We start from the raw sequence: 23,378 nt of genomic DNA, 5'->3' as shown, positions 1-23,378 counted from the left end.
GAGGAGGAGTAGGAGGAGGAGGAGGATGATGAGGAGGAGGAGGATGACGAGGATGAGGAGGAGGAGGAGAAGGACGAGGAGGACGAGGAGGACGAGGAGGACGAGGAGGACGAGGAGGACGAGGAGGACGAGGAGGAGGGCCAGGAGGAGGACGAGGAGGAGGACTACGACGAGGAGGAGGAGGAGGACGATGACAAGGAGGTGTAGGACGAGGAGGAGAAGGATGAGGATGAGGAAAAGGATGAAGATGCAGATGACAAGGAGGATGAGGAGGAGGACGAGGAGGAGGACGAGGAGGAGGACGTGGAGGAGGAGGAGGAGGAAGAGAAGAATGACGATGATGAGGAGGATGAGGAGGAGGACAATGACAAGGAGGATGAGGATGGGGAGGAGAAAGGGGAGGAGGAGGAGGAGGAAGAGGAGGAGGACGACGACAAGGACTAGGGCAAGTATAAGGAAGATGGGGAGGAGGAGGAGAACAAAGAAGAGGAGGAGTCAGAGAAGCATGAAGAGGAGGAATAGAAGGAGGAAGAGAGAGGACCAGGACATGGAGGATTATGTGGTTGAGGAGGAGGTGGACAACGAGGAGGAGGAAGAGGAGAAGAAGGATGAGGACGAGGACGAGTAGGAGAAGGATGAGGATGAGGAAAAGGATGAAGATGCAGAGGACAATGAGGACGAGGAAGAGGAGGAGGAGGAGAAAGAAGATGAACAGGAGGAGGAGGAGGACAAGGAGGAGAATAAAGAGGAGGAGGACAAGGATGAGGAGGACCAGGAGGAGAAGGACGAGGAGGATGAGGATGAGCAGGATCGGGAGGATGAGGAGGAGGAACAGGAGGAAGATGAGGAGGAGGAGAAGGAGGAGAATGAGGATGAGGTGGACAATGAGGAGGATGAGGAGGATAAGGATGCGGAGGATAAGGAGGAGGAGGATGAGGAGGAGGACAAGGATGAGGAAAAGGACAAGGATGAGGAGGACAAGGAGGACGAGGAGGACAAGGAGGACAAGGAGGAGGAGGACGAGGAAGACGAGGAGGAGGAGGAGGAATAGGAGGATAAAGAGGATGAGAATGAGGATGTGTAGGGGGACATTGAGGAGGAGGAGGATAAGGATGAGCAGGACAAGGAGGTGGAGGAGGAGGGGGAGGACTAGGATGACAAGGAGGACAAGGAGGACGAGGATGAGGAGGAGGAGGAGGAGGAGGAGGAGGACGAGTAAATGGAGGATGAGGACGAGGAGGAGTGCAGGGGTTTGTAATTTTCCCTTCTTTCCCCCATTAACCCTGCCCCTTTCTTATGCGTTCCTTGTGTAAATAGTGACGGGAGACAAGTCCATTCTATAATGTCAACAAGTCTCAGTTTATTCCAAGCACACATGTACACTTATACCCGTTATAATGAAGCTCATGCATATTGCAAAACTTAGGCTCATCATTGGTGTATTAAAAACAGGTCAACCCCGCCTTTGGAGCTTTCTGAGCTTGCTTTGTTTTCCCTTACATTTATCTTTTTGCTGACCATTCTACTGTTGGGAACCAGCTTACCCAAGGACATAAGATATTATTGCTACATCTGCTATTGCTGCACTGTGCAATTTTCAGCTACTGCTTCACTAACTGCAGGTAGTCATGTCCTTTCTCACGAAGCCATTCATCCACAAAACTCTCCACATTTCTTATCATTCATGCTGTGACATTCAATAGCCCATTATCAGCAAATGTCTGTCCTGAGGGAGGATTGATTGTGGAAGAGATAAGGAAAAACTGCCCACTTAACACAGGACAACTGCCATACAGATGGCAAATAGAACACATCCTGCTTTTCAGTCAGGGACAGGAGGACACAAACAAAATCAGCTGAGAAGGCAGCACTCTGAAAAGCAAACCAGAACTGACAGAAAATGAATGGGACAGAAATCAGTAATTCTGATAGTTTTATTTATTATGAAAATAAATCACAACCACCCAGCCCCACACAATTCTGATCCCACAACCTCAAATTTGGATCTCACTTTGCCCGATCACCTTCCAACCCCATCTCATCCTGGAGGCTGAGGAATTGAGCAATTTTAGCATGGGACTGAGGTGAGAACCAGCCATTTTGAGGTAGGATTGAGTCACTTTGAGGTGACAGACAAATCCACTTTGGGTTTTGGAGTGCAAAGATATGGAGAATACTACCAGATATCCCCCAAGAACCCACAAATCCTCCAGAATATGTTCCCAAACAGTAAATTCCACCTCAAATACCTCTAAAATGGTGGGACTTCTGACATCTCTGGTCAATACTCTTTTTAGTCATTTTTCAGGTGTTTTTAAGTGATAAAGACAAATCAGAAGAAAATTAGGGCCAAACCAAAACCAGAGACCCCTTGAGCATCTCCTGGTCACTGGACAAAACAAACTCAGCAGAAATCAAAGTTAACCCTCCATAAAATGCCTTGAGGAAGATTTGCTCTTTCCACAAGTCATTTCTCATGGAAACACAAATAAATCCCAAACATGAATAGACAAACAACAGAAGCAATTCTGTGGCAATTCCAAATTTCATCAGTTCCAGCACAGCTCCAGCTCAGATGCTGGCAGGTTCCAAAAAAAATAAAAAACAAACAAAACAAAAAAAAAAAAAAGGAAATTTGGCCCAATACAGATTATTAAAAGGAAGGGAAAGCTCTGTGTAGCTATCACAAAGGTGACAGGGACCAAGAAAATAATGCTTCTCCCCCCAAAGCCCGTGAATTCAGGAGTTATTTGGGAAATTACCTACTTGAGCTGGGCTTCTTGTAGGATTTAAGTAGCCTTGTGTTCCTCACTTTGGGGTGAATGATCCTTGTCAGTCTTGCTGGTATCATTTGGTCCCTTTCCTCCAGTGATTTTAACAGAATTTTCAAAGAAGGAAAACAAAATATTTTCTTTACACTGGCCACCCACAACAGCCATTTTCCTCGTAAGTTCTCCCAAAAGTCACTCAGAGGAAGCTGCATCCAAGCTTCCAAGAGATCCTCCAGAAAGAGCCACAAACTCCTCAGAGGAGAGAACCATGCTGTTGTCAAAGGCACCTGGGGTCAGACAACAGAGCCCTGAACTCACTGTGTAAAATAATGTTGCAATCTGGATAATAAAATTGTTAGAGAGATGCCTCTGCCCCAATTAAGGTGCTAACAAGACCAAATCCAAAGTGGATTTTATTGAACAGTAAATGTGAGGTAGAGAGAGATGCAAAGAAAGAGAAAAGGGGCGAGAGCAAGGGAGTGACAGGGACAGAGATCTCCCCTGGGGCGGGGCAAGTGTGACATTATCCCCTGTGTGCGTGGCCTTCCCATGGTGGGGGTTTTACACCTGAGCCAGTTTGGGTAAGGGGGGTGGTGTTCACCCCCCACCCCGAGCAGGGATTGCCTCACTGTTCCAGGTTACAGTGTCAGATGTAACCAAAAGTGTTTTCAGTCCCCATCTCCATAAACTGTTATCAACAGGTGGGGCAATGTTCTTTATCTCTTCCATGGCTCAGCCCTGATAACGTCCTCCAGGGGCCATCTTCTCTTAATGGGCCATTGAGTGTCACTGCAGGACTGATAAAATTACATTATCCCATTGTGGGATGCTCCGCCCAGGGGGAGGAACCAAGCATTCCTACCTGGATAAAATCTCACCCTTGCAACACCACGATCACCTTGCCTACTGGATTCCCAGAGGACAAGAGCTCCATAACGACCACTGGACCTGCAGAGGAAGATCAGACCCTTCTACAGGATCACTGCTTTGACAGAATCACGTTCATCACTCCAGCTGGACTGCAGCCACCATTTCATCAGACTGCTACCACCACCCTGAGCAATGAGGTGTCAGGTTATATCCTGACTCTGTCAGATTAAGCCAGTGTTTCTGTATCATTGCCTTGATCTTAATTTTCTTATTCAATTGTCATTCTGGCTTAGACTCTCTCCCTGGTTTGCTTTGAAGCCAGTACAAAACTCACTGTGCTCATCCCTTGTTTTCCTCCCAAAACAGGATTTCCCGTACCCAAATATTCGCCAGATGGAGAAGAAGGTTGTGAGGAAGAGGAAGATGCCCTGGGACACCGAGGCAGGTGAGGAGGAAGTCAGTGCCCCTTTCCCCCTCTCTCCTGCTCCATCTCCCAGCCCAGCCTGGCCCCCGGCTGCAGGACAGCCCCGCTGCCGGTGCCCTCCTGCCGGGGATGCACTGGGGAGATCTCCTTGCCCTTCCCTGTGGCACGGAGGCAAATCTCATCTACTCCTTGTCCTTCCTCCCCCAGAGCAAGAGCTGATCGTGGAGACCAGGAAGGACAAATCCCTGCAGCAGAACCTCATGGAAGAAGCTGTTTTGAGCAACTCCACATCGCAGGAATCCAACGGAGAGGAAAAGCCCTGGAGATCCCAGAGGAGGAAGGGCTGCAAGGCCAGCCCAGGATGCTCTGAGGAGGAAAGGCCCGCTCTGGGCCAGGAAGGTGGGCAGAGCTTCAGCCAGAGCTCAGAGCTGGTGGTCCCTGAGAAGCTTCATGATGGGGAGAAGCCCTACAAGTGCTTGGAGTGTGGGAAGAGCTTCAGGAAGAGCAACAGTCTGAAACTGCACATGATGATCCACACCGGGGAATGGGCCTACGAGTGTGGGGAGTGTGGGAAGGGCTTCAGCTGCAGCTCTGCTCTTATCAAGCACCAACGCATCCACACTGGGGAGAGGCCATATGAGTGTCCCGAGTGTCAGAAGAGGTTTAAGACCAGCTCCAATCTCTTCAAACACCAGCGGATTCACACAGATGAAAGGCCCTTCCGCTGCCCTGACTGCGGGAAGGGCTTCAAGCGCAACTCCGACCTCATCATGCACCAGCGCATCCACTCCGGGGAGAGGCCCTACATGTGCCCCACTTGTGGGAAGACGTTTAACAGCACCTCAAATCTCCTCCTGCATGAGCGGATTCACACTGAGGAGAGGCGCTTCCTTTGCCCCGACTGTGGCAAGGGCTTCAAGCACAACTGCAATCTTGTCAGCCACCAACGCATCCACACTGGAGAGAGGCCCTACTTGTGTCCCCAGTGTGGGAAGAGCTTCACCCAAAGCTCTCACTTGACCAAACACCAACGGAGCCACCGGTAAAGGAGGCCCTGAAAATTCCCCAGCTGCAGGAAGAGCTTCGTGCACTGCTCCAGCTTCATCCCCCATTGGAAGACCACAGTGGGAAGAGCCCTGGTGATCCATGTTCCCTGTGATCCAGGCTGGGAAGACACCTGTCCCTTTTCTTGCCCCTGCCAATGACCTGATGTGGGATTGAAGAACATGAGGGTCTGGCCATGGCCCTGTCACTACATTCACTCCCACCTCAGGTCATTGCCAGGGGCAGGAAAGGGACTGTCTCTGTCTTTCCCAGAGGAGACGGGTGTCCTTTCCATGCAGGAGGAAACACGTGGCCAGGAAGATACAATTGATGGTGATGTGGTTTTCTCCGTAAATAGTTTTTCTTATCCCTTCTGCTTTCAATATTTTTTCTGTTTCTGTTTGTTCCTTATCTTGTTGCTGTTCCCAGTAAATTGTTCTTATCCCAGCTAGGGATCTTTCCCTTTTTTCCTTCAATGGAAGGTGGGAGGGCAATGAGTGCCAGCAGGGTTTTAGCGAGAGCAGGAAATTGGGGAATCCCATTCCTGAACCTCGGCCCCTGGAAATGGAGCATCCCAGCTGGTGCCAGCCCTGGTGGCCATGGCAGCAGCCTTGGGAGCGGGTCCCTGGCTGGGACTGAGGGAACCTCTTCACTCTGGTGCCCAGGGACAGGAGTGGAGGGAGCGGCAGCAGCTGAGTCGGGGCAGGCTGAGGTTGGATCTCAGGAAAAGGTTTTTGCCCAGAGGCTGCTGGGGCACTGCCCAGGCTCCCCAGGGAAGGGTCACAGCTCCAGAGCTCTCTGAGCTCCAGCAGCGTTTGGACAGCGCTGCCAGGCCCAGGCTGGCAGTGTTGGGGTGTCCTGTGCAGGGCCAGCAGTTGGACTCGAGGATCCTGATGGGTCCCTCCCAGCTCAGCCAATTCTGTGGTTCTGGATCCATGACCCTGGGGATGGGAGTGCCAATGGTTGCCATGGCAATGGGCTCCAGGCCTGAGCTGGTGTCCATGGCAACCACCCCTGGCATGGGGTCTCCATGGAGCTGCCCAGGGACTGACCATAGCAACAGGGGCTGGGGATGTTTGCCATGGAAATTGACCATAGCAACAGGGGCTGGGGATGGTTGCCATGGAAACTGACCATAGAAAAATGTTTCCTGGAGATGGTTGCCATGGAAACTGACCATAGCAACAGGGTTTCCTGGTGATGGTTGCCTCCTTAGAATGAGATTTGTCACAGGATCTCAGAGGGGTTCCATGGGGACTTTCCAAGAGTCTCCAGTCTGTTCAAGAGCAGGAATGTCACACATAGAGACAGGGGCTCCATGGAGCCCTCCCAAGGGTTTCTGGGGATGGCAAAGAGCCGTGTGGTCAGAGGCAGTCACAGCCATTCCATGGTGACATCCCAGGGCACCTTGGGCTGCAAAGGCACCGATCTGTCACAGGCACTCACGGGGGCTCCACAGTGACATCCCAGGAGTCCCCAGGCTGCCAAAGAGCCAGGATGTCACACACACTCCTGTCATGTGCAGAGTGGGAGCTTCATGCAAAAGCTTTATTTCATTATTGGAGAAACTCCTGCTGAGTCATGAGATGGAGTCACACAGCAGCCACCATGGGTTCTAAAAGCCCTGCAGAGCCCCCAGACTTCTAAAATTCCTTTTAAGAGAGGAGACTGGGAGTGACTGGATCCAATCCTGGCCCCAGAATTTGTCAAAGGTTTATGTATAAATGATTGGACAGGTAGAATTGAACAATCTGTCAATGCAATTTGTCCCACAGGATTAATGATGGAATACCAGATATATTTATATAAATACAATCTGATAATGACTAGACAGTAAGCTCTTAACCAGAGTTATTTACTCCACAGTCCAGAATCTATAACACCTATAGGATATTCTGCTCTAGGAAGCAATTTTGAAGTCAGCAGGGCCTTGCTGGAGTGGTTTGAGCCCATTGCAGGCAGAGCCTCCTGCTCCAGCAGGAACTGCCTTTCCTGTGCCAGGAGCAGGGCAGGTCCCACTGCAGGAACAGCCCCAGGCCAGCCCCAGCACAGGGAAGGCCTCGGGCACAAGGGCAGAGTGCCGTGCTGGGAGCTGTGCCAGGGACAGCCCGAGGCACCACAGGCACCTTGGCAGCAGCAGCTGCTTGCAGGGCATGGCCAGAAGCCTCCCTTGGCAACACAGCCTGGTGGCCAGCGCTGCAGAGCTGCTGCCTCAGGGCTCATTTCTGGATGGGCTCTGAAAAGCCACTTCTGCTCCAGGAGCCTGACTGGGAAGCCATTGGCCCAGCACCTTGGGGACAAGATATTAATGACAAAACTCTTCATTCCAGCAGAGACAAGGCAGGGGCAGAGGAAAGGGGAGAGCCAGGCCCAGGTGACAGGGCTGCCATGGTGATGGCTGTGAGGTCACTGCCCTGCAGCAGCCTGGCTGCCCTCAGCAGACATTTTGGCCAGAACTGTTGTGAGGGCACCCAGCACATCCAAGAACCCACACAACAGGAATTCCATCCTTGGGGAGGGGATTTCACTGGGTCAGGTTGCACACACTCCCTGATTTTTGAGCATTCCTGGGATGGGAAATCCACTTCTCTGGAAAAACATTTGCCATTTTGTGCCACTCTCATCACTGTAAATATTTCCTCCTTCTAACAAATTTAAATCCACTCTCATTCAGTTTAGAGATATTTACCATTGTTCTGTCACTGCTAGACTTGGGAGAAAATAACTTTGATAACTATTTTTCCATTTTCACAGACCTTAGGGAGGACCCAAATATCTCCCAAGATGGGGTTTGAAGGCTTCATCACATAACGAGCAGGTAGAGGCTGCAGGCTCTGGGCTCAGTTGTGTGCAGACTGAGGACAGAACAGGAGTAGCCTGGGAAGGATTGAAGGGTGGTTCCACAGATGCTGGAGTTTTATTTCATTGTATAAAACAGCCAGAAAAGAAATAATGGCACCAAAGGTGTAGAGTGCCCCTGCCCAATGAGGTGGGAATTTTACCCAGACACAGCATCCGGCGAGAGCGTGACTTAAAGAAGATTCCACCCCTCCGCGCTGTGGGGTGTGCCCTTGAAATCCTGGGAAAAGACACTCTACCCTATCTGATCAAATGAGGAATGGCCCCAGAATGTTCTTATTTTTCTGTACCCTTATTGGCTTAAATTGTGCTGCAATGTCCCCACTGTAGTTTTTTCCATTGATTGTCCTCCTCGATCCACCCCTTTGCAGTCTCCTGCTCCTCTTAATATTGGACCTTGATCCTAAACTCCACCCCTACCCTGTAATATAAAAGTCTTGACCCTACCACCTCGTTTCTTGTGTATGTCCCTGGGAAAATGAAGAATCCTCAGTTTTCTAAAGCAAGACCTGTCCTGTTGCCTTCCTTTCCCTGTTGGTCATTGGTGTCTGCCTGAGGTCTGAGACTCTGGGGCCTGGGGCAGTTGTTGTGCCTTTTGCTGTAGCAGAACACAACAGTGCTTTCCTCCCTATGGAAAAAAGAACCGTCCTTATCTATGCAGAAATTGCGGGAATTGGGCTTCCACCTCCCAAATTCCCTATATCCAAGGGTTGCTTTCAGACAAAAGCTACCAGGAAAGAGAGGTCTGGTTGCCCTTGGCCCCTGGTGGCCGCCTTTCATCTGCCCCTCTAACGCTGGTGTTCCATGCTTTCCTTCCTATGGAAAGAACCATCCTCCTCCAAGTGTCCATGTCTAAAATTGGGATTCCACCTATAAAATTCCCTATATCCTAGGGTTGCTCCCAGACAAAATCTGCCAGTACCATCAAGTTTGGCTCCCATTGGCCTCTGGTGGCTGCCCCTGCCACACTGGGGCTCGGTTCTTTCCTTCCCATGGAGATCACTGTGACACTGTGGGCACCTCATGGAACCAAGGGGATCATTGTGGCACCACTGGAGCCCATGGAACCAAGGGGCCATGGTGACACCACGGGGCTTCATGGACCCAGAGACCATTATGACTCTGTGGGGCCTGATGGAACCATGGAGACCATTCCTACCCTTCAGGGCCTCATGTCACCAAGGGGGCATTGTGACACCTCAGGGCCTCCTGGAAGCCTGCAAGCTCTGGCTGTCCTTGTCCTCTGGTGGTCACCTCTCATTCCCCCAGGAAACATTGGCACACTGTTCCTTCATTCCTGTGGTAAAGAACCGGCCTTCATGTCCAGGGACCATGGCCAAAATTAGAATTTGGCCTCCCAATTTCCGTGTATCCAAGGATGCTCCTACACAAAAGTAGCCAGGACAGACAGGTCATGCTGGCCCTGTCATCTGGTGATTTTCTTAGACTCTGATCTGAATGTTTTCATTTGAAAACACCTTGGAGAGTGCCCAGAGATCTCCCAAGGAGGGGTTCTGAGGCCTTGGGCACATAGCCACTGCATATGGACAAAGGAGCTCTGTGCTCTGTGCTGCCATGGTGGTTTTGCATCATAGAAGTGATGTCCTGAGAGAAGCTGCTAGCAGTTTCCTCCATGTCTGACAAAAAACCAATCAGTAATTAGCTTTGAGAGCTGACAGTCTGTTAAAGCACTAAGGAAGCTGCAGACGCCTCTGTGCAGACACAAGTTAGAGATGAGAAAGCCTGGCTGGGTCTCTCTCCCTTCTGGCCCCACAGAGGTGCCGAGGCCGGCCCAGCCCCGTCTCGGCCGTGGGGCCGGGCGGCTCCTGCCGTGGGGCCGGGCCCCTTCCCAGGGAGCCGCCAGGCGCCATCGGCTGCCGGGCAGGGCAGGGGAGGCCGCGGGGCCGAGGCCGGGCCGTGGCTGCGGGTGCTGACATCTGGCCCTGCCGAGCCCTGCCCCGCCGCCAGCCCGGGCCCGGCCAGGATCCGCCGGGCCCCAGGAGCAGCCCCGGGCCGGGCCGGCTCGGCCAAGGCTCTGCCGCCCTTGGGCTTCGCCCGCAGCCGGCGGGCAGGGCAGGAGAAGCCATCGGCCCCAGCCGTGCTGCTGCTGGGCTCTGGCCTGGCTGCTGAGATCCTGGCCCTGCCCCAGCGCGGCCCAGCCTGACACAGCCCCAGCGCAGCCGCTGCAGAAACCTCCATGGCAAAACAGCTCCGGCCGCAAGCACCGAGCCTGGCCGGGCTCACGGAACCATCTGCAGCCCCGGGAGATACTGACTCTGCCAGTGCTGCCATCCTCCCTCCAGAGAGAGAAAAGGACACGGGGCAGGCACACAGAGGAGCAGCATGGACACACCGAGGGCAGGGAAGGGGAAGTTGAGTCCCAGATGGGAGGGATGAGTTGATGCCTTGATCTTGGGGCTGAAATCCTCTGCTAAAGCTGTGGAGAAGGATGTCATTGATACATCAGACTCTCTTTTTCCCTATAATGCATTGAAAAGTATGGGGAGATGACTTGTTTCAGCAAAGGCCTCCATGCTAAAGTAAGCAAAAGTTGCAGTTGCTGTGATCTCCCATGAGAGGTTTGAACAGAGAAAGGGAGAAGAGTGATGAAACCCTGTGCCCTCAGGGAGAGAAGAAGACCTCTGTTCCCAGAGATGAAGATGATTTCTGAAAGAGATGAAGAGAACCTTTGCTCTTAAACAGCTCATCTTGAAACTAATATCCCATAACTGGGCATGGCCCATAAGTACAGCTCTGGTAAAAGGTGGGAAAAGCTTGGAGGGAGTTCACAAATGCAGATTTCTCCAGGCAGCTGCAATTTGCGGAAATGAAAAGCCATGAGATAACTGTTTTTTTGTGGAGAAGTCTCCATAACATTAACAAGAAGAACTTCTCTCCCTATGTGAAGTGAAGAAAGACTATTTTAGAGGTGGCAAACCAACTGAAAATTTTAAGGTTTGTCTCTTTACATTGTCAGGTTTTATAGAAAGAGGAAGTGTTCTGAAAGTTTTGTTCTAATTCTTATTACTCTTTTTTAGTTATTGTTATTACAATTTTATTTATACCCTTTTAAAATTCTGTGACCACTTTGCCTTTCTCCCAATCCTATCTCACAGCAGGAAATGAGTAAGTATATTCTAGTGAGTGCACTGGTAATTAGCCAACACTGAACCCACCACACTAATTGAAGCATTGGCCGAGAAATCTCAAATTGGCAAACCAAAACCACTACAGAAACTTCCTGACAAACTGCACGAGAGCAGAGAGAAACTGAGGCAGAGCAATGGTTTGTCAGGACATACTTGATCCTAATGAGCCCCGGGGTGCATTTGGAGCTGAGCCCTGGAACCTCAGGGCCTGAGAGGAGATTGCACAAACCTTTCCCGAAGTCAAAGTCAGAGGAAAACCCCAAAGTGGTTGGAGTCTAAAGCATTAATGGGAACCACAAAGGTCCATCTATACCACAGGCTCTTCATGGAGTCCTTGGAGGAGAGAACTGGAGGCCAGATGGCACAAAAACCTCTCAGAGACTGAAAATGGCACAAAGAACTCTCAATGTGGAAAGGAAAATCCAAAGTACCTTACAAAAGTTAAGAATCTCAAAGTATTCATGAGCCCCACTGAGTGCCAGTATAAAGCTCCCAAGGGACTCATTAAAGCAGATAATTGGGGCCATGATTGCACAAACCTATCACAGAGTAGATCAAAAGGGAAACATCAAGTACCTTAATAAAACTGAAGTACCTTGAAGCATTAATGGGCCCCACTGAGTGTTGTTCCTGACAAAGCCTCTCCACGGACTAATTACAGCAGATAATTGGGGCCATGATTGCAGAAACCTCTCAGAGACTCCAAGGCAAAAGCAAAAGCCAAAGTCCTTTGAAAAACCTGCAGTCCCTGGGAGCAAGAAGGAGCCCCCAGGGCCATTCCTGACCAAGGCTCCCCAGGGACTCCTTCCAGCAGATCCTTGAGGCCACTGGGATGTGGGCATGGGGGGGGATGCTGAGGGCAGGACCAGGGGGTGACAGTGCCCAGCCTGGCTGGGGCTGTGCCAGGAGGCCCCAGGGCCTCAGGACAAGGTGTCTCCTCACAGCCCTTGGTGGCACAGACCCTGCTGTGCCCCAGGGCACCAAGACTTGGCTTCTCTTTGTCCCCACCTGGCATCAGTGCCTCCAGTTCTCTGCTCTGCCTGGGGCCTGGGGACACTTTCTCAGTCGTGTCCCTCAGTGGGACCCATTAAAAGTCCAAGAAACATTGCAGTTGGATTCTGACTTGGAGTTCTGCAGAGGTTTCCGCAGCTCCCTCTCAGGGCCTGATGTTCAGGGCCTGAGAACAAAGCCCCAGAGGGTCATTAAAGTCCTTGTGCTGTGTCTGTGCTGCTGAGCTGGGCCGGGCTCCTGGCACAGAGGGTTATCCTGGTAACCAAGGAGATCTTCAAAAGCACATTTCTCTTGCTGAGCAGCACTTCTGTCAGCCCAGCAGGGCTGGGGCACTGCCTGCAGCCAGCCCGGGCACAGCACAGAGGCACTGAGAGCTTCAATCAGTCAGGGCTGGGAAGGGGCTGAGAAGTGCCTGGAGCAGAATCACTGCCAGCCCTTGGCACAGGAACCTCTGGCTGCAGGACAATGCAGCTGCAGCTCCTGGAGAGATCTCCTAAAGCTGGAACATGCCAATGCCCACAGAGCCTGTGAGTGCATTCTCTGCTCATCTCCTGTGCAGAGCAGCCAGGGGTGCCCAGGGCTGTCCTGCAGAGCAGGGTCCTGCAGCCCAGGGCGCTGTGCTGGGCCAGGGACTCTGCTGCCTGCCAGGGACAGCTCTCAGCCGGCCCTGGAGCTGCTCCCAGCGCTGGCCAGGAGCTGTGGGGGGAAGGAGCCACCCTGAGCAGGGCAGGTGCTGCTGCTGAGAGGGGCTGGGTGGGGCAGGACTGCTCCAGCTCCAGACTAGCCTGGGCACAGCTCCAGAGGACACTTCCCAAAGAAGGTAAGCCTGGCATTGCTGTAATGATCAGGAGCTTTCCTGAGATCGTTTTCAATTTCCTGGTTGGAGAAAGATGGGAATGTTGGGGTGATGACATAAACATTTTTACTTTTTATACATTTTTCTTATATTTTTACCTCTGTAAATTACTATTTTATAATTATATACTATTATATAGTTATAAAATTTTAATCCTTACTTAACTATTGAACTCTAATTAACTCTATTATCATACTATTTTATAACTGTAATCCTTAACTAACTTTAGTACATTTCTTTACTTTTATCTTATATTTTAGAACAATAAACTGACAGTCTAAACACATTCCTGAAATACTGCATAGTCTTATTATCAGGAACAGGACCTACAAGAACAACGTTTTTGTTTTTGACCAAAAAATGAGCAGTCACAACAAAAAGTAAAGGCAAAGAAGCCCTTGGACCTACTCCAATAGGTTGAGCCAGGGGTGTGTAACTGGGGCAACTGAATCTCCTATTGGATGTTCCTATTAAATACCCTAATTAATTAACCTTAATAAATTGATTAAATCAGGGTCTGGGTGTGCCCTGGGGACACTTGGAAGCTTCCAATAAAGGTCTGTTTATTTCTGTAGTTTTCTAACACCGTTGCAAGGGTTTTTCTTTTTTTTTTTTTTTTTTCTCTCTTTTGATTATAGACAACAGGGGGATAAAAGAAGCAGAACAGGAATTGTAATCACAGAATGACAGAACATTCTGAGTTGAAAGGGACACATGGGATCATCAAAGGAATGTTTGAACATTTACAGAGACTCCAGAACTGTGACTTTGGGTGGTCAGTGTCTCTGCTGTGAGCCTCCCAAAGGGCCTTCAGCCACTCCTCAGCCCTGGGCAGCAGCAGCATCACCTCTGCAGGGCCCAGCAGGGCTCTCCTGAGCTGCCCTTGCCCAGCTGCACACAGAGCCTGCCCCAGCCAGGGCCCTGCACACAGGCAGGTTTCTGTAGGGCCGGGCCGAGGGCACACAGGGTGGGATGGGCTCTGTGAGCGCTGGCAGGGACAAGGCACCTCTCAGGAGGGGATGTCCAGGCCCAGGGAGATGCTCAGGGAAGGAGAGTAGGCTGATCAGAGCAGTGCTGGGGGAACAAGCCCATCCAGCCCCTCACCTGCCCTCAGCCACAGGGAATCCTTTGCCTCTCACATCTCTCAGTGTCAAATTCTGAGTGGAACAGGAATGCTGGGGATTTCTGACCTCAAAGAGCCAGGAATGATGTGTTGGTAGGAAAACAATTCCTAAAACCAAATCCTGCCATCTTTTCTGGAAGTGCAGATGGTACCAAGACTTTCTGCATTTAGAAGTTATTCCCCTGACAAATCCTGAATATCCAGCCTTGGCCCTCTGCCACAAGGCCACAAACCCAGGGCAGTGGAGAAGGAATGGCTCCTTGAGAGTTCCCACACATAGATAGGTGAAGGTTTTCCCAGAGCAGGGACCTAGGCCATTCCCTGCAGCAGGACAGGCTGCAGGGAATGGCCCAGGTTTGGCTCCAAGCAGCCTCTCCTGACTTGTCCCTGTCCTTTCTCCATGAACAGGTGCCCATGTGCAGCCACAGCAAATGTCCAACAGCAGCTCCATCAGCCACTTCCTCCTGCTGGCACTGGCAGACACGCGGCAGCTGCAGCTCCTGCACTTCTGCCTCTTCCTGGGCATCTCCCTGGCTGCCCTCCTGGGCAACGGCCTCATCATCAGCGCCGTAGCCTGCGGCCACCACCTGCACACGCCCATGTTCTTCTTCCTGCTCAACCTGGCCCTCAGCGACCTGGGCTCCATCTGCACCACTGTCCCCAAAGCCATGCACAATTCCCTCTGGGACACCAGGAACATCTCATACAAGGGATGTGCTGCACAGCTCTTTTTCTTTCTCTTCTTCACTGGAGCAGAGTATTTCCTGCTGACCATCATGTGCTACGACCGCTACGTGTCCATCTGCAAACCCCTGCACTACGGGACCCTCCTGGGCAGCAGAGCTTGTGCCCACATGGCAGCAGCTGCCTGGGCCAGTGCCTTTCTCCATTCACTGCTGCACACAGCCAATACATTTTCCCTGCCCCTGTGCCATGGCAATGCCCTGGGCCAGTTCTTCTGTGAAATCCCACAGATCCTCAAACTGTCCTGTTCCAAATCCTACCTCAGGGAACTTGGGCTTCTTGCTGTTAGTGCCTGCTTGGCATTTGGTTGTTTTGTGTTCATTGTTTTCTCCTATGTGCAGATATTCAGGGCTGTGCTGAGGATCCCCTCTGAGCAGGGACAGCACAAAGCCTTTTCCACTTGCCTCCCTCACCTGGCCGTGGTCTCCCTGTTTGTCAGCACTGGTACACTTGCTCACCTGAAGCCTCCTTCCATCTCCTCCCCATCTCTGGATCTGGCCCTGTCAGTTCTGTACTCAGTGGTGCCTCCAGCCCTGAACCCCCTCATCTACAGCCTGAGGAACCAGGAGCTCAAGGCTGCAGTGAGGAGACTGATGACTGGACGCCTTCAGGAAGATTAAACTGCTAGCCAATTTCTGCAAATCACTTGTAATAAAAGTCACTTATGGTCATGCTTGTAGTAGTTTTTCCCTTTATTTTTTTTCCGATTGCCCACACAGAAATGTCATTATTTCTGCCATTTCTCATTTTGTTTCTCTGCACCTTCTCTGTGGCCAGACTGTGTCAATGAGGGGCTCTGCTCTCAGTGGCTTTAAAGGAGTTTTCTGCAGAGATGCCCTTTTGTTGCCTTCTCTGGAGCTGCAGCAGCAATGTCTGTGTGCAGAGCTGGGGCAGATCAGTGCTGGCGCAGCAGCTCTTCTCCTGCTGGCCACACCATTCCTGATCCAGGCCAGGAGCCATTGGCCTTCTTGGCCACCTGGGCACACTGCTTGCTCATTTCCAGCCTGCTGTCCATCAGTCCCTGCAGGTCCCTTTCTGCCTGGCTGCTGTCCAGCCACTCTGTCTCCAGCCTGTAGCACTGCAGGGGTTGTTGTGGCCAAAGTGCAGGACCCAGCACTTGGACTTGTTAAACCTCACCTTCTTGGATTTGGGCCCTGGATCCAGCCTGTCCAGGGCCCTGTGCTGAGCCCTTCTACCTTCCAGCAGATCAACACTCACATCCAGCTTGGTGTCATCTGCAAAGTTGTCCTTGGTTCCAAGGGACCCCTCAGTGTCACAATGTCCCTTTGGTTACACCAGGCCCTGCACTGTCACACTGGTCTCCTTGGTTCCATGGGGTCCCAAAATGTGACAATGGACTCCTTGGTTCCATGGGGTTCACAGTGTCACAATGTTCTCGTTTGTGCCGCATTTTCACAGTGGCCCCTTGGTTCCATGGGGCCCCAGGGTGTCACAAAGGCCCCATGGTCACATGATGTCCCACACTGTCACAATGCTCTCTGTGCTTCCACAAGTCCCCTCAGTGTCACAATGGACTCCTTGTTTCCACACGGCCACACAGTGTCACAAGGGCCTTCCAGATTCCCTGAGGCCCCAGAGTGTCACAGTGGCCCCTTGGTTACACAAGGTCTTGCAGTGTCACAATGTCCCCTTGGTTCCATGAGGCCCCGCAGTGTCAGAACAGCCCCTTGGTTCCACTGGGCCCTGGACTCTCCCAATGCTCTCCTTGGTTTGGCAGTGTCACAGTGGTGAAACCCCTCGGTCACACGAGGCCCCGCAGTGTCACCATGGCCTCTGTGGTTCCACCAGGACCCAGTGTCACGGGGACTCCCTGGTTCCATTGGGCCCCAGAGCACGACAATGGAGCCCTTGTTCTATGGGGCTGCACAGTGTCACCATGGTCCTCTTAGTTCCACGAGGCCATGCAGGGTCACAATGGCCCCAGAGTGTCCCAATCATCCCAGAATGACAGAATCAAATAGGCTGGAAAAGACCTTTGGGATCATCAAGTCCAACCAATGCCCTAATACCACCTTGTCACCCAGACCATGCCACTGAGTGCCACTGGAGAGAGACAATGGCTCTGCCACCTCCCCCTGGCCTTCCCATTCCAATGCCCACTCACCCTTTCTGTGAAGAACTTCTTCCTCTTGTCCAGCCTAAACCTCCCCTGGTGCAGCTGGAGGCTGTGTCTTCTTGTCCTGCCCTCCAGCAGATCCACACTCACACCCAGCTTGGTTTCACCTCCAAATTTGGGGATGGTGGGCTCGATCCCCTCCCCCAGATCATCACTGAAGATGTTAAACAGGGCTGGGCCCAACACAGATCCCTGGGGACAGCACCAGGGACTGGACACCAGCTGGGTGCAGCACCATCCCCACCCCTCTCTGGGCCCAGCCTCCAGCCAGCTCTTCCATCTCCCAGCCAGGAGGGAACCTGCCCAAGCCATGGACTGCAGCTATTCCAGGGAATGCTGTCAGGGACAGTGTCCAAGGCTCTGCTGAAGTCCACATGGACACATCCACAGCCTTTCCCACATCCACAGGTGGGTCACCTGGTTATAAAAGGAGATCAGGTTGCTCAGGCAGGACCTGCCCCTCTTAAATCCACGCTGGCTGGCTCTGGCCCCTCGGCCATCCTGTGGGTGCCCCGTGGTGGGTCTCAAGGTGATCTGTTCCATAACCTTGCCGAGCACTGAGGTCAGGCTGACAGGCCTGGAGTTCCCCAGATCCTCCTTCCAGCCCTTCTTGGGGATGGGCTCACACTGGCACCTCCAGTGCTCTGGGACCTCCCTGGTGAGCCAGGACTGATGGTAAATCATGGGGAGCAGCTTGGGGAGCTCATCCACCAACTCCCTCATCCCCCTAGGATGGATCCCATCTGATCCCATCCACCTGTGAGCATCTGAGTGGCTCAGCAGGTCAGCAGCTGCTTCCTCCTGGATTACAGGGGGCTGTTCTGCTCCCTGTGCCCATCTACCAGCTCAGGAGAACTCTTGTCCTGAGGACAACCTGTCTTACTGTTAAAATCTGAGGCAACTGGTGTTCATTACGTCATACTTTTGCTCATCTTTAGTAACTGTATCCCCCTCTGCATCCAATAAAGAATGGAGATTTTCCTTGACCCTCCTTTTGCCAATCATTTATTTGTAAAAACATTTACATTTCATGTATTTGTTGAAACATTTTCTATTATTTTTCACAGAAACAACCACATTAAGCCTTAATTGAGCTTTTACCTCTCTAATTTCCTTTCCCCAGAAGTAACAACAACCTAAACATTTCCTAGTTTTCGTGTCCCTCTGTTCAAAGGCGATGTGCCTTCTTTTTTCCCCTGAGTTCTTACTAGAGCCTCATGGACAGCCAGGCCTGTTATTGTCCTTTCTGGCTAAATTTTTGGCATATAGGGACAGCCTCCTCATGAGCCTTTGAGATTTCTTTCTTGAAGTAAGTCCATTCTTTCTGGATGACTTTATTTTAAAGGGCTTCTTCCCTTGAAAATGCAGTATCTGGTTCAGTACTTCCCAAATCTGCATCCTGTAAAGGATGAAGTCTGATCTCTCTGAGTCCAGTGTAGAAGTTTTTTGATGTCCCCTCCTTGTTTAACTAAATATTGAAAACTTCATTATTTCATGGTCACTGTACCACAGATGGCCTCCAACCACCACATCTGCCACCAGCCCTTCTCTGTTTGTGAACAGCAGGAGACAGAGCTTTTCTTGGGAGTGAAGTGTTACCAAAAGTTCAGTAAAACAGAAAACTCCTTAACACCAGTGCAGCATTAAGAAGCAGCATTCTTTATTCAGCTGGATGCACAGGGGATAGCTCCTCCCAAAGCCGAGCATGCTGAGTACAGGAAAGTTTCTGTTCGTATTCTGTATTATGCACACATATTCATTGATTGTGCTCGACTAAACACACATCTGATAATAATTTCCCCAGAATCATTAACATATTTCCCCTCCCCTTTACCCATGTGTTCTTCTGTCCTGGGGTTCTCTCTGGTGGTCCCTGGTGGTCGTGAACCCCAATGTTCCCGTGGGCCGGGCTGAGCTGGCAGGACACTGAGGCTGGTGAACTTCCAGTTCCCCTTCTCCCACAATGGGCATTGTGTGGTTTCCATAGGCCTGGGGTTTTGGAGAACAAGCTCCAGGTGTCAGCTCACCTGGTGGAGACAATTTATCATCTGGTAACATGAGTTCACAGAGTGATCTATGACATCACAGGGTGGGTTATATGAGGTCATTGAGAAGCTACAGCATCATAGACTTCATCTGTGACATCACAGAGCAGTCTGTGACATCCCAGAGGGGCTGTGTGACATCCCAGGAGGGCTCTGTGAGCTCACTGGGTTGGTCACTCCACCCCAGCTCCCCCTCACAGATTCTCCCAACAAGTTGTCCTGGGTTGTAAGATAAGCTTGTATTCTATTTGCCATCTGTTGAAGGCAAACCTGTTGGGCAGGTTTGTTATCTTTTCCAAGAACCGGTTTTGCTCCTAAGAGGTAATGGTTTGTTAGTGGGCCATTAACTGATTCAATGCAGGGCTGGTAACATAACACCATCCTATTGTGAGATGTTCCACTCAGAGGGGGAAGCCAAGCACTCTTTTATTGGATATAAGGGGGTACCTTTTTGGGGACAGAGCAGCTCTTTACTTTGGGGGATTTCCAGAGAAGCAGCTCTCTTTGGCGGCACTCGCAGCGAAGCAGCCAGAGCGCGCTGAGGCGACGGCGGCGGAGCTCGGAGGCAACCCCGGTGCAGAGGAAGACCGGCCCCACTGCCACCAGATCTTCAGAGGAAAACTATACCCTTCTAAAGATCACCACTGCAGCTGCAATTCATCAATCACTGCAAGGGGAGCAATCGTCCCAGCAGGACTGCTACTGGCACCCCGAATCCTCAGGTTCTGGACTTTTTCACTGGTTTTGTTTGTACCGATTGCATTTGCTTTTTTTTAAATTGTTGTCTAGTTTTCTCCTAGTAAAGAATTGTTACTCCCATTCCCATATCTTTGCCTGAGAGCCTTTTGATTTAAAACTCCTAGAAATTCAGAGGGAGGAGGTTTACCTTCTCCATTGCACAGGAGGCTTTAGCCCTCCTTTGCAGATTCCTGTCTTGTCGAACCTAGACACAAGTCCAATGCTGTTCATGCCCAGTGTGGTCCCTGTCCCCTGGTATCCCCCCGGTCCCCCTGGAGCCACAGCCTCCACCCAAGGATGATCCACAGGATATACCCCACAGCCTGACGTGGGGACAAGGGGCCAGGGCTGTGTGACCAGGACATCAAGGACGTGGATTATCCAGGTGCCTGTGGCCTGGGTTGGGTTCCCCAGGGCAGAAAAGATGTCTGGCAGCTGGAGCAGGCTTAGGGAAGGGCCTCCAAGGTGGGACTGGAGCCTTTGGGCTGTGAGCAGGGGCTGAGGGAGCTGGGCTTGTCCAGCCCAGAGCAGGGAAGGCTGAGGGGCTCCTCATCCCAGCCTGGCAGTGCCAGCGAGGAGGGGATGGAGAACACAGAGCCAGGCTTTTCACCAGGGGCCTGGTGGGAGACAAAAGGAATGGGTTGAAGGGCAAAGAGGGGAGATCAGCCAGGCCAGGAGGAGATTAAATGAGTCAGGCTGGTTTCAGCATTTCCCCAACACCAAAAGCAGCCTGACCTCGCTTCGCCATCCAACACTGACAGCTTTGCAAATCAGGAATTGTTTGAGATGTTTTGTCCCCACTCCAGGATGAGCATCCTGATTCAAGAACTTAATTGTGTTTATATCTATCAGAGAACCACATTTGTCTAAAATCAGATTTAGTATGGAAATCACTTGTGGATGGTGGACTCATCAGACACTGCTGGGATGTTGCACATAGCTCAGGGAAGAGCGTGATTGTTATTAAATTGTGTCCTGTTCAAGTATGGTCTGTTGGCCATGAAGAGAAACTTTCTGCGTCTCTGAGTCTAACCAGTTCCTGACCCCGAAAGGACACAAACCTGATGAGTTGTGGTTCCCACTCCAGTGGTGGAACTTGGACCTCGATCCATAGACAGAGCAGAGCTTGCTTGTCCCAGCAAGTCCCTGGCAATGCAGGGATGAAGGAAACAGGACAGGCTGTGGGGATCAGGGGCAGGGCAGACCCAGGGAGAAGAATGACTTTTGCATTTGATGGAGCCGTGGCTTCCCTTGGCTTTGTTGGCTGGCAAGAAATGAACATCCCTCTGTGTCTGGGGCAGCTCCTTCTCCAAGGAAAGCAGGTGGGAGTTGGAGCCAAGGAGCTGAAACCTGCAGGTGCAGCCTGGGCTGGAGGGAGCTCAGATTTGCACAAGGCTGCTCTGAGTGCCAGGGCTGGGATGGGGGAAATGGCGGGGTGGAGGTAGAGACAGAGTCTGATGGATTGTCAGCCATGAAGGCTCTTGATTTTCATATCTATTCAAACTGGATGAGGAGGTACTTGGACTTAGTGTCAATTGGAGATTGCACTTATCAATGTATTAAGAGGAAAAAATCTAAACGAGACCTAAAAAATGGTTTCTCACTCCCTGTGTAAATAAAATTCATTCATTTCAATTACACTAATGGAATCTGCCTAACCAACCACAAAGGATTTGAAAACATAAATCAAATCATTCCCAGAGGCTTGGCTTGTTAAGATGTTCTGAATGTTAATGAGCCCTGGCGCACTGAATTCCTGAACTGAAGAGCTGAAGGCTGAAGAAGCCTCTGGAGCAGGAAAATTCGGCAGCAGCCTCCAAGTGTCTGAGGATGTCAGCAGCCCCCACTGAGGCCATCCCTGCCCAGAGGCCCTGGGGGAATGGGCAGACAAGGAGAGCGTCCCTGGGGCTGGGGCAGCAGAACTCAGAGGCACCAGCGGCTCCAGCTGGGAAATGGAGTGTGGGATGGGGCTGTGAAAGCCCTGCCTGGGCTGTGCCAAGCAGGACAGTCAAGTCCTGACCCCCATCCACTAAAAAGCTCTCTCAAGGTGACATTTAAAAGGAATTGCAATTATTTGTGTCTTCTGAGTTGGATGCACTGGAGCAATACTATCAAGAGTTTCTCAGGAGCTCTAAACAACAAAACAGCTTTTGCTGGGAACTTTAGAAAATCAGAGAAACTTTGGCAAATGTCTTAATACGACATTCAATCAACAAAAAAAACTTCTCAAAGCATTAACTTGGCCCACTCAGCTTCACAAACTCTAAGCCTGTTCAACTTTAAGTTAATCAATATTTGCAAGAGTACAGAAAGAAGTAGATACAGAAAGAGAGAAAAATAAGATACAGAGAAGCACACACTCAGCTACCAACTACTGGATTCCTGCAATATTCAGATGGAAATTCCAAGAGGAGGTAGGGTCAAGATGTGTGCTTGCCTTGTGGTCAGCCTTAAATTCCCCTTGGTGTTCCTGAGCCCTTCCCCCAGGTGGGACTTGGGGTCATTTGGTCACTCAGGAGCTGGGCTGGGGCTCCAGAGGTGGCTGTGGAGCATTGCCTGTGCTGTGCCAGGGACTGGCAGACACTGCTGGGCTGGGATAGAGGCTCTGTGGGGATTGGGGTTCCAGGGCAGGGCAGGGCTGGGGTTCCAGGGCAGGGCAAGGGTGGACCTGCCCCTTCCTCCCCTCCACATGAAATGTTTCCAGCCAGCAATCTCCTCCAGTCTGTCACAACAGTCAACATTGGTGGTGAAATCCCAATATGGCCATTGACACCTGCAGGAGAAGGACAGTTCTTTTCTATAGGAAGGAAAGCCCCGAGCCCCAGTGAGAAGAGACCCTGCAGGTGCCAAGCTGTCAGGCAGCCCCTGGAGGTCAAACCAGCCAGACCTGTTCCATGTTCCCTTGGATCCTTGGGACCCCACAGTGTCCCAGGGGTCTCCATGGTTCCCAGGCCCCAGAATGTCAAGTGACTCCTCTGTTCCATGAGGCCCAAAATGTCACGATGGACCTTTGGACCCTGGGGGTTTGCAGTGTCACAATGGTCTCCTTTGGCTCCTCAGTGTCACAATGGAACACGGATGACACGAGGCCCTGCAGTGTCACAATGCACCTTTGGTTCAAGAGCCCTGCAGTGCCACAAAGGCCTCTTGGTTTCTCGAGGCCCCACAGTGTCACAATGGTCCTCTTGGTTCTGTGGGGATCCCCACGGTCACAATGGTCTCAGTGGTGCTGTGAGGCCTCACAGTGTCACAATGCTTTGCTTATTCCGTGGGGCCTCATAGTATCCCAATGGTCTCCATGATTCCATGGTGCCCCACAGTGTCACAATGGCCCCTTGGTTCCATGAAGCTGTGAAGTCTCTTAATGGTGTCTCCATGATTCCATGTGGCCTTCCAATGTCACAATGGACCTTTGGCTCCCTGGGGTCTCACCATGTCACAACTGTCCCTTGGTCCCATGACACCCCAAAGTGTCATAAGGGTCTCCACGGTTCCATGAGGCCCCACGGTGTCACATTGACCCCTTGGTCCCACAGGCCCCACAGTGTCACAATGGCCCCTTGGTTCCATGGTGCCCCACAGGGTCACAATGGTCCCTTGGTTCCAT

At 51.5% G+C, this 23,378-nt stretch overlaps 3 protein-coding genes across 3 annotated transcripts in view; 2 read left to right on the top strand and 1 right to left on the bottom strand.

Annotated features, from left to right (window-relative positions):
• The window catches only part of LOC144248430 (uncharacterized), a 402,567-nt gene that overhangs the window by 163,835 nt on the left and 215,354 nt on the right, over window positions 1-23,378 (bottom strand). The window lies entirely within an intron of this gene.
• On the top strand, window positions 3,855-5,255 carry LOC146764110 (uncharacterized). Its single transcript, XM_085565612.1, has 2 exons — window positions 3,855-4,086; window positions 4,273-5,255. Exons 1-2 carry the CDS (start codon window positions 4,035-4,037, stop codon window positions 5,109-5,111), a joined length of 891 nt encoding a protein of 296 aa, XP_085421738.1. The 5' UTR covers window positions 3,855-4,034; the 3' UTR covers window positions 5,112-5,255.
• Window positions 14,450-15,867, top strand: LOC146764109 (olfactory receptor 14A16-like). The gene has a single exon (XM_085565579.1). The coding sequence runs from the start codon at window positions 14,539-14,541 to the stop codon at window positions 15,469-15,471; it is 933 nt and encodes a 310-aa protein (XP_085421705.1). The 5' UTR covers window positions 14,450-14,538; the 3' UTR covers window positions 15,472-15,867.

Source organism: Lonchura striata, chromosome 36 (genome assembly GCF_050655825.1).
Source record: "Lonchura striata isolate lonStrDom1 chromosome 36, ASM5065582v1, whole genome shotgun sequence".
Classification (NCBI taxonomy): Eukaryota; Metazoa; Chordata; class Aves; order Passeriformes; family Estrildidae; genus Lonchura; species Lonchura striata.
This window is presented reverse-complemented; position numbering and strand designations above follow the sequence as displayed.

Bases quoted from the DNA above. Each gene is read 5' to 3' on its own strand.
- LOC146764109 (XM_085565579.1), top strand. From the start codon at position 14,539: ATGTCCAACAGCAGCTCCATCAGCCACTTCCTCCTGCTGGCACTGGCA.
- LOC146764110 (XM_085565612.1), top strand. From the start codon at position 4,035: ATGGAGAAGAAGGTTGTGAGGAAGAGGAAGATGCCCTGGGACACCGAG. The intron at 4,087-4,272 runs GTGAGGAGGAAG...TTCCTCCCCCAG, and splicing joins GCCCTGGGACACCGAGGCAG to AGCAAGAGCTGATCGTGGAG.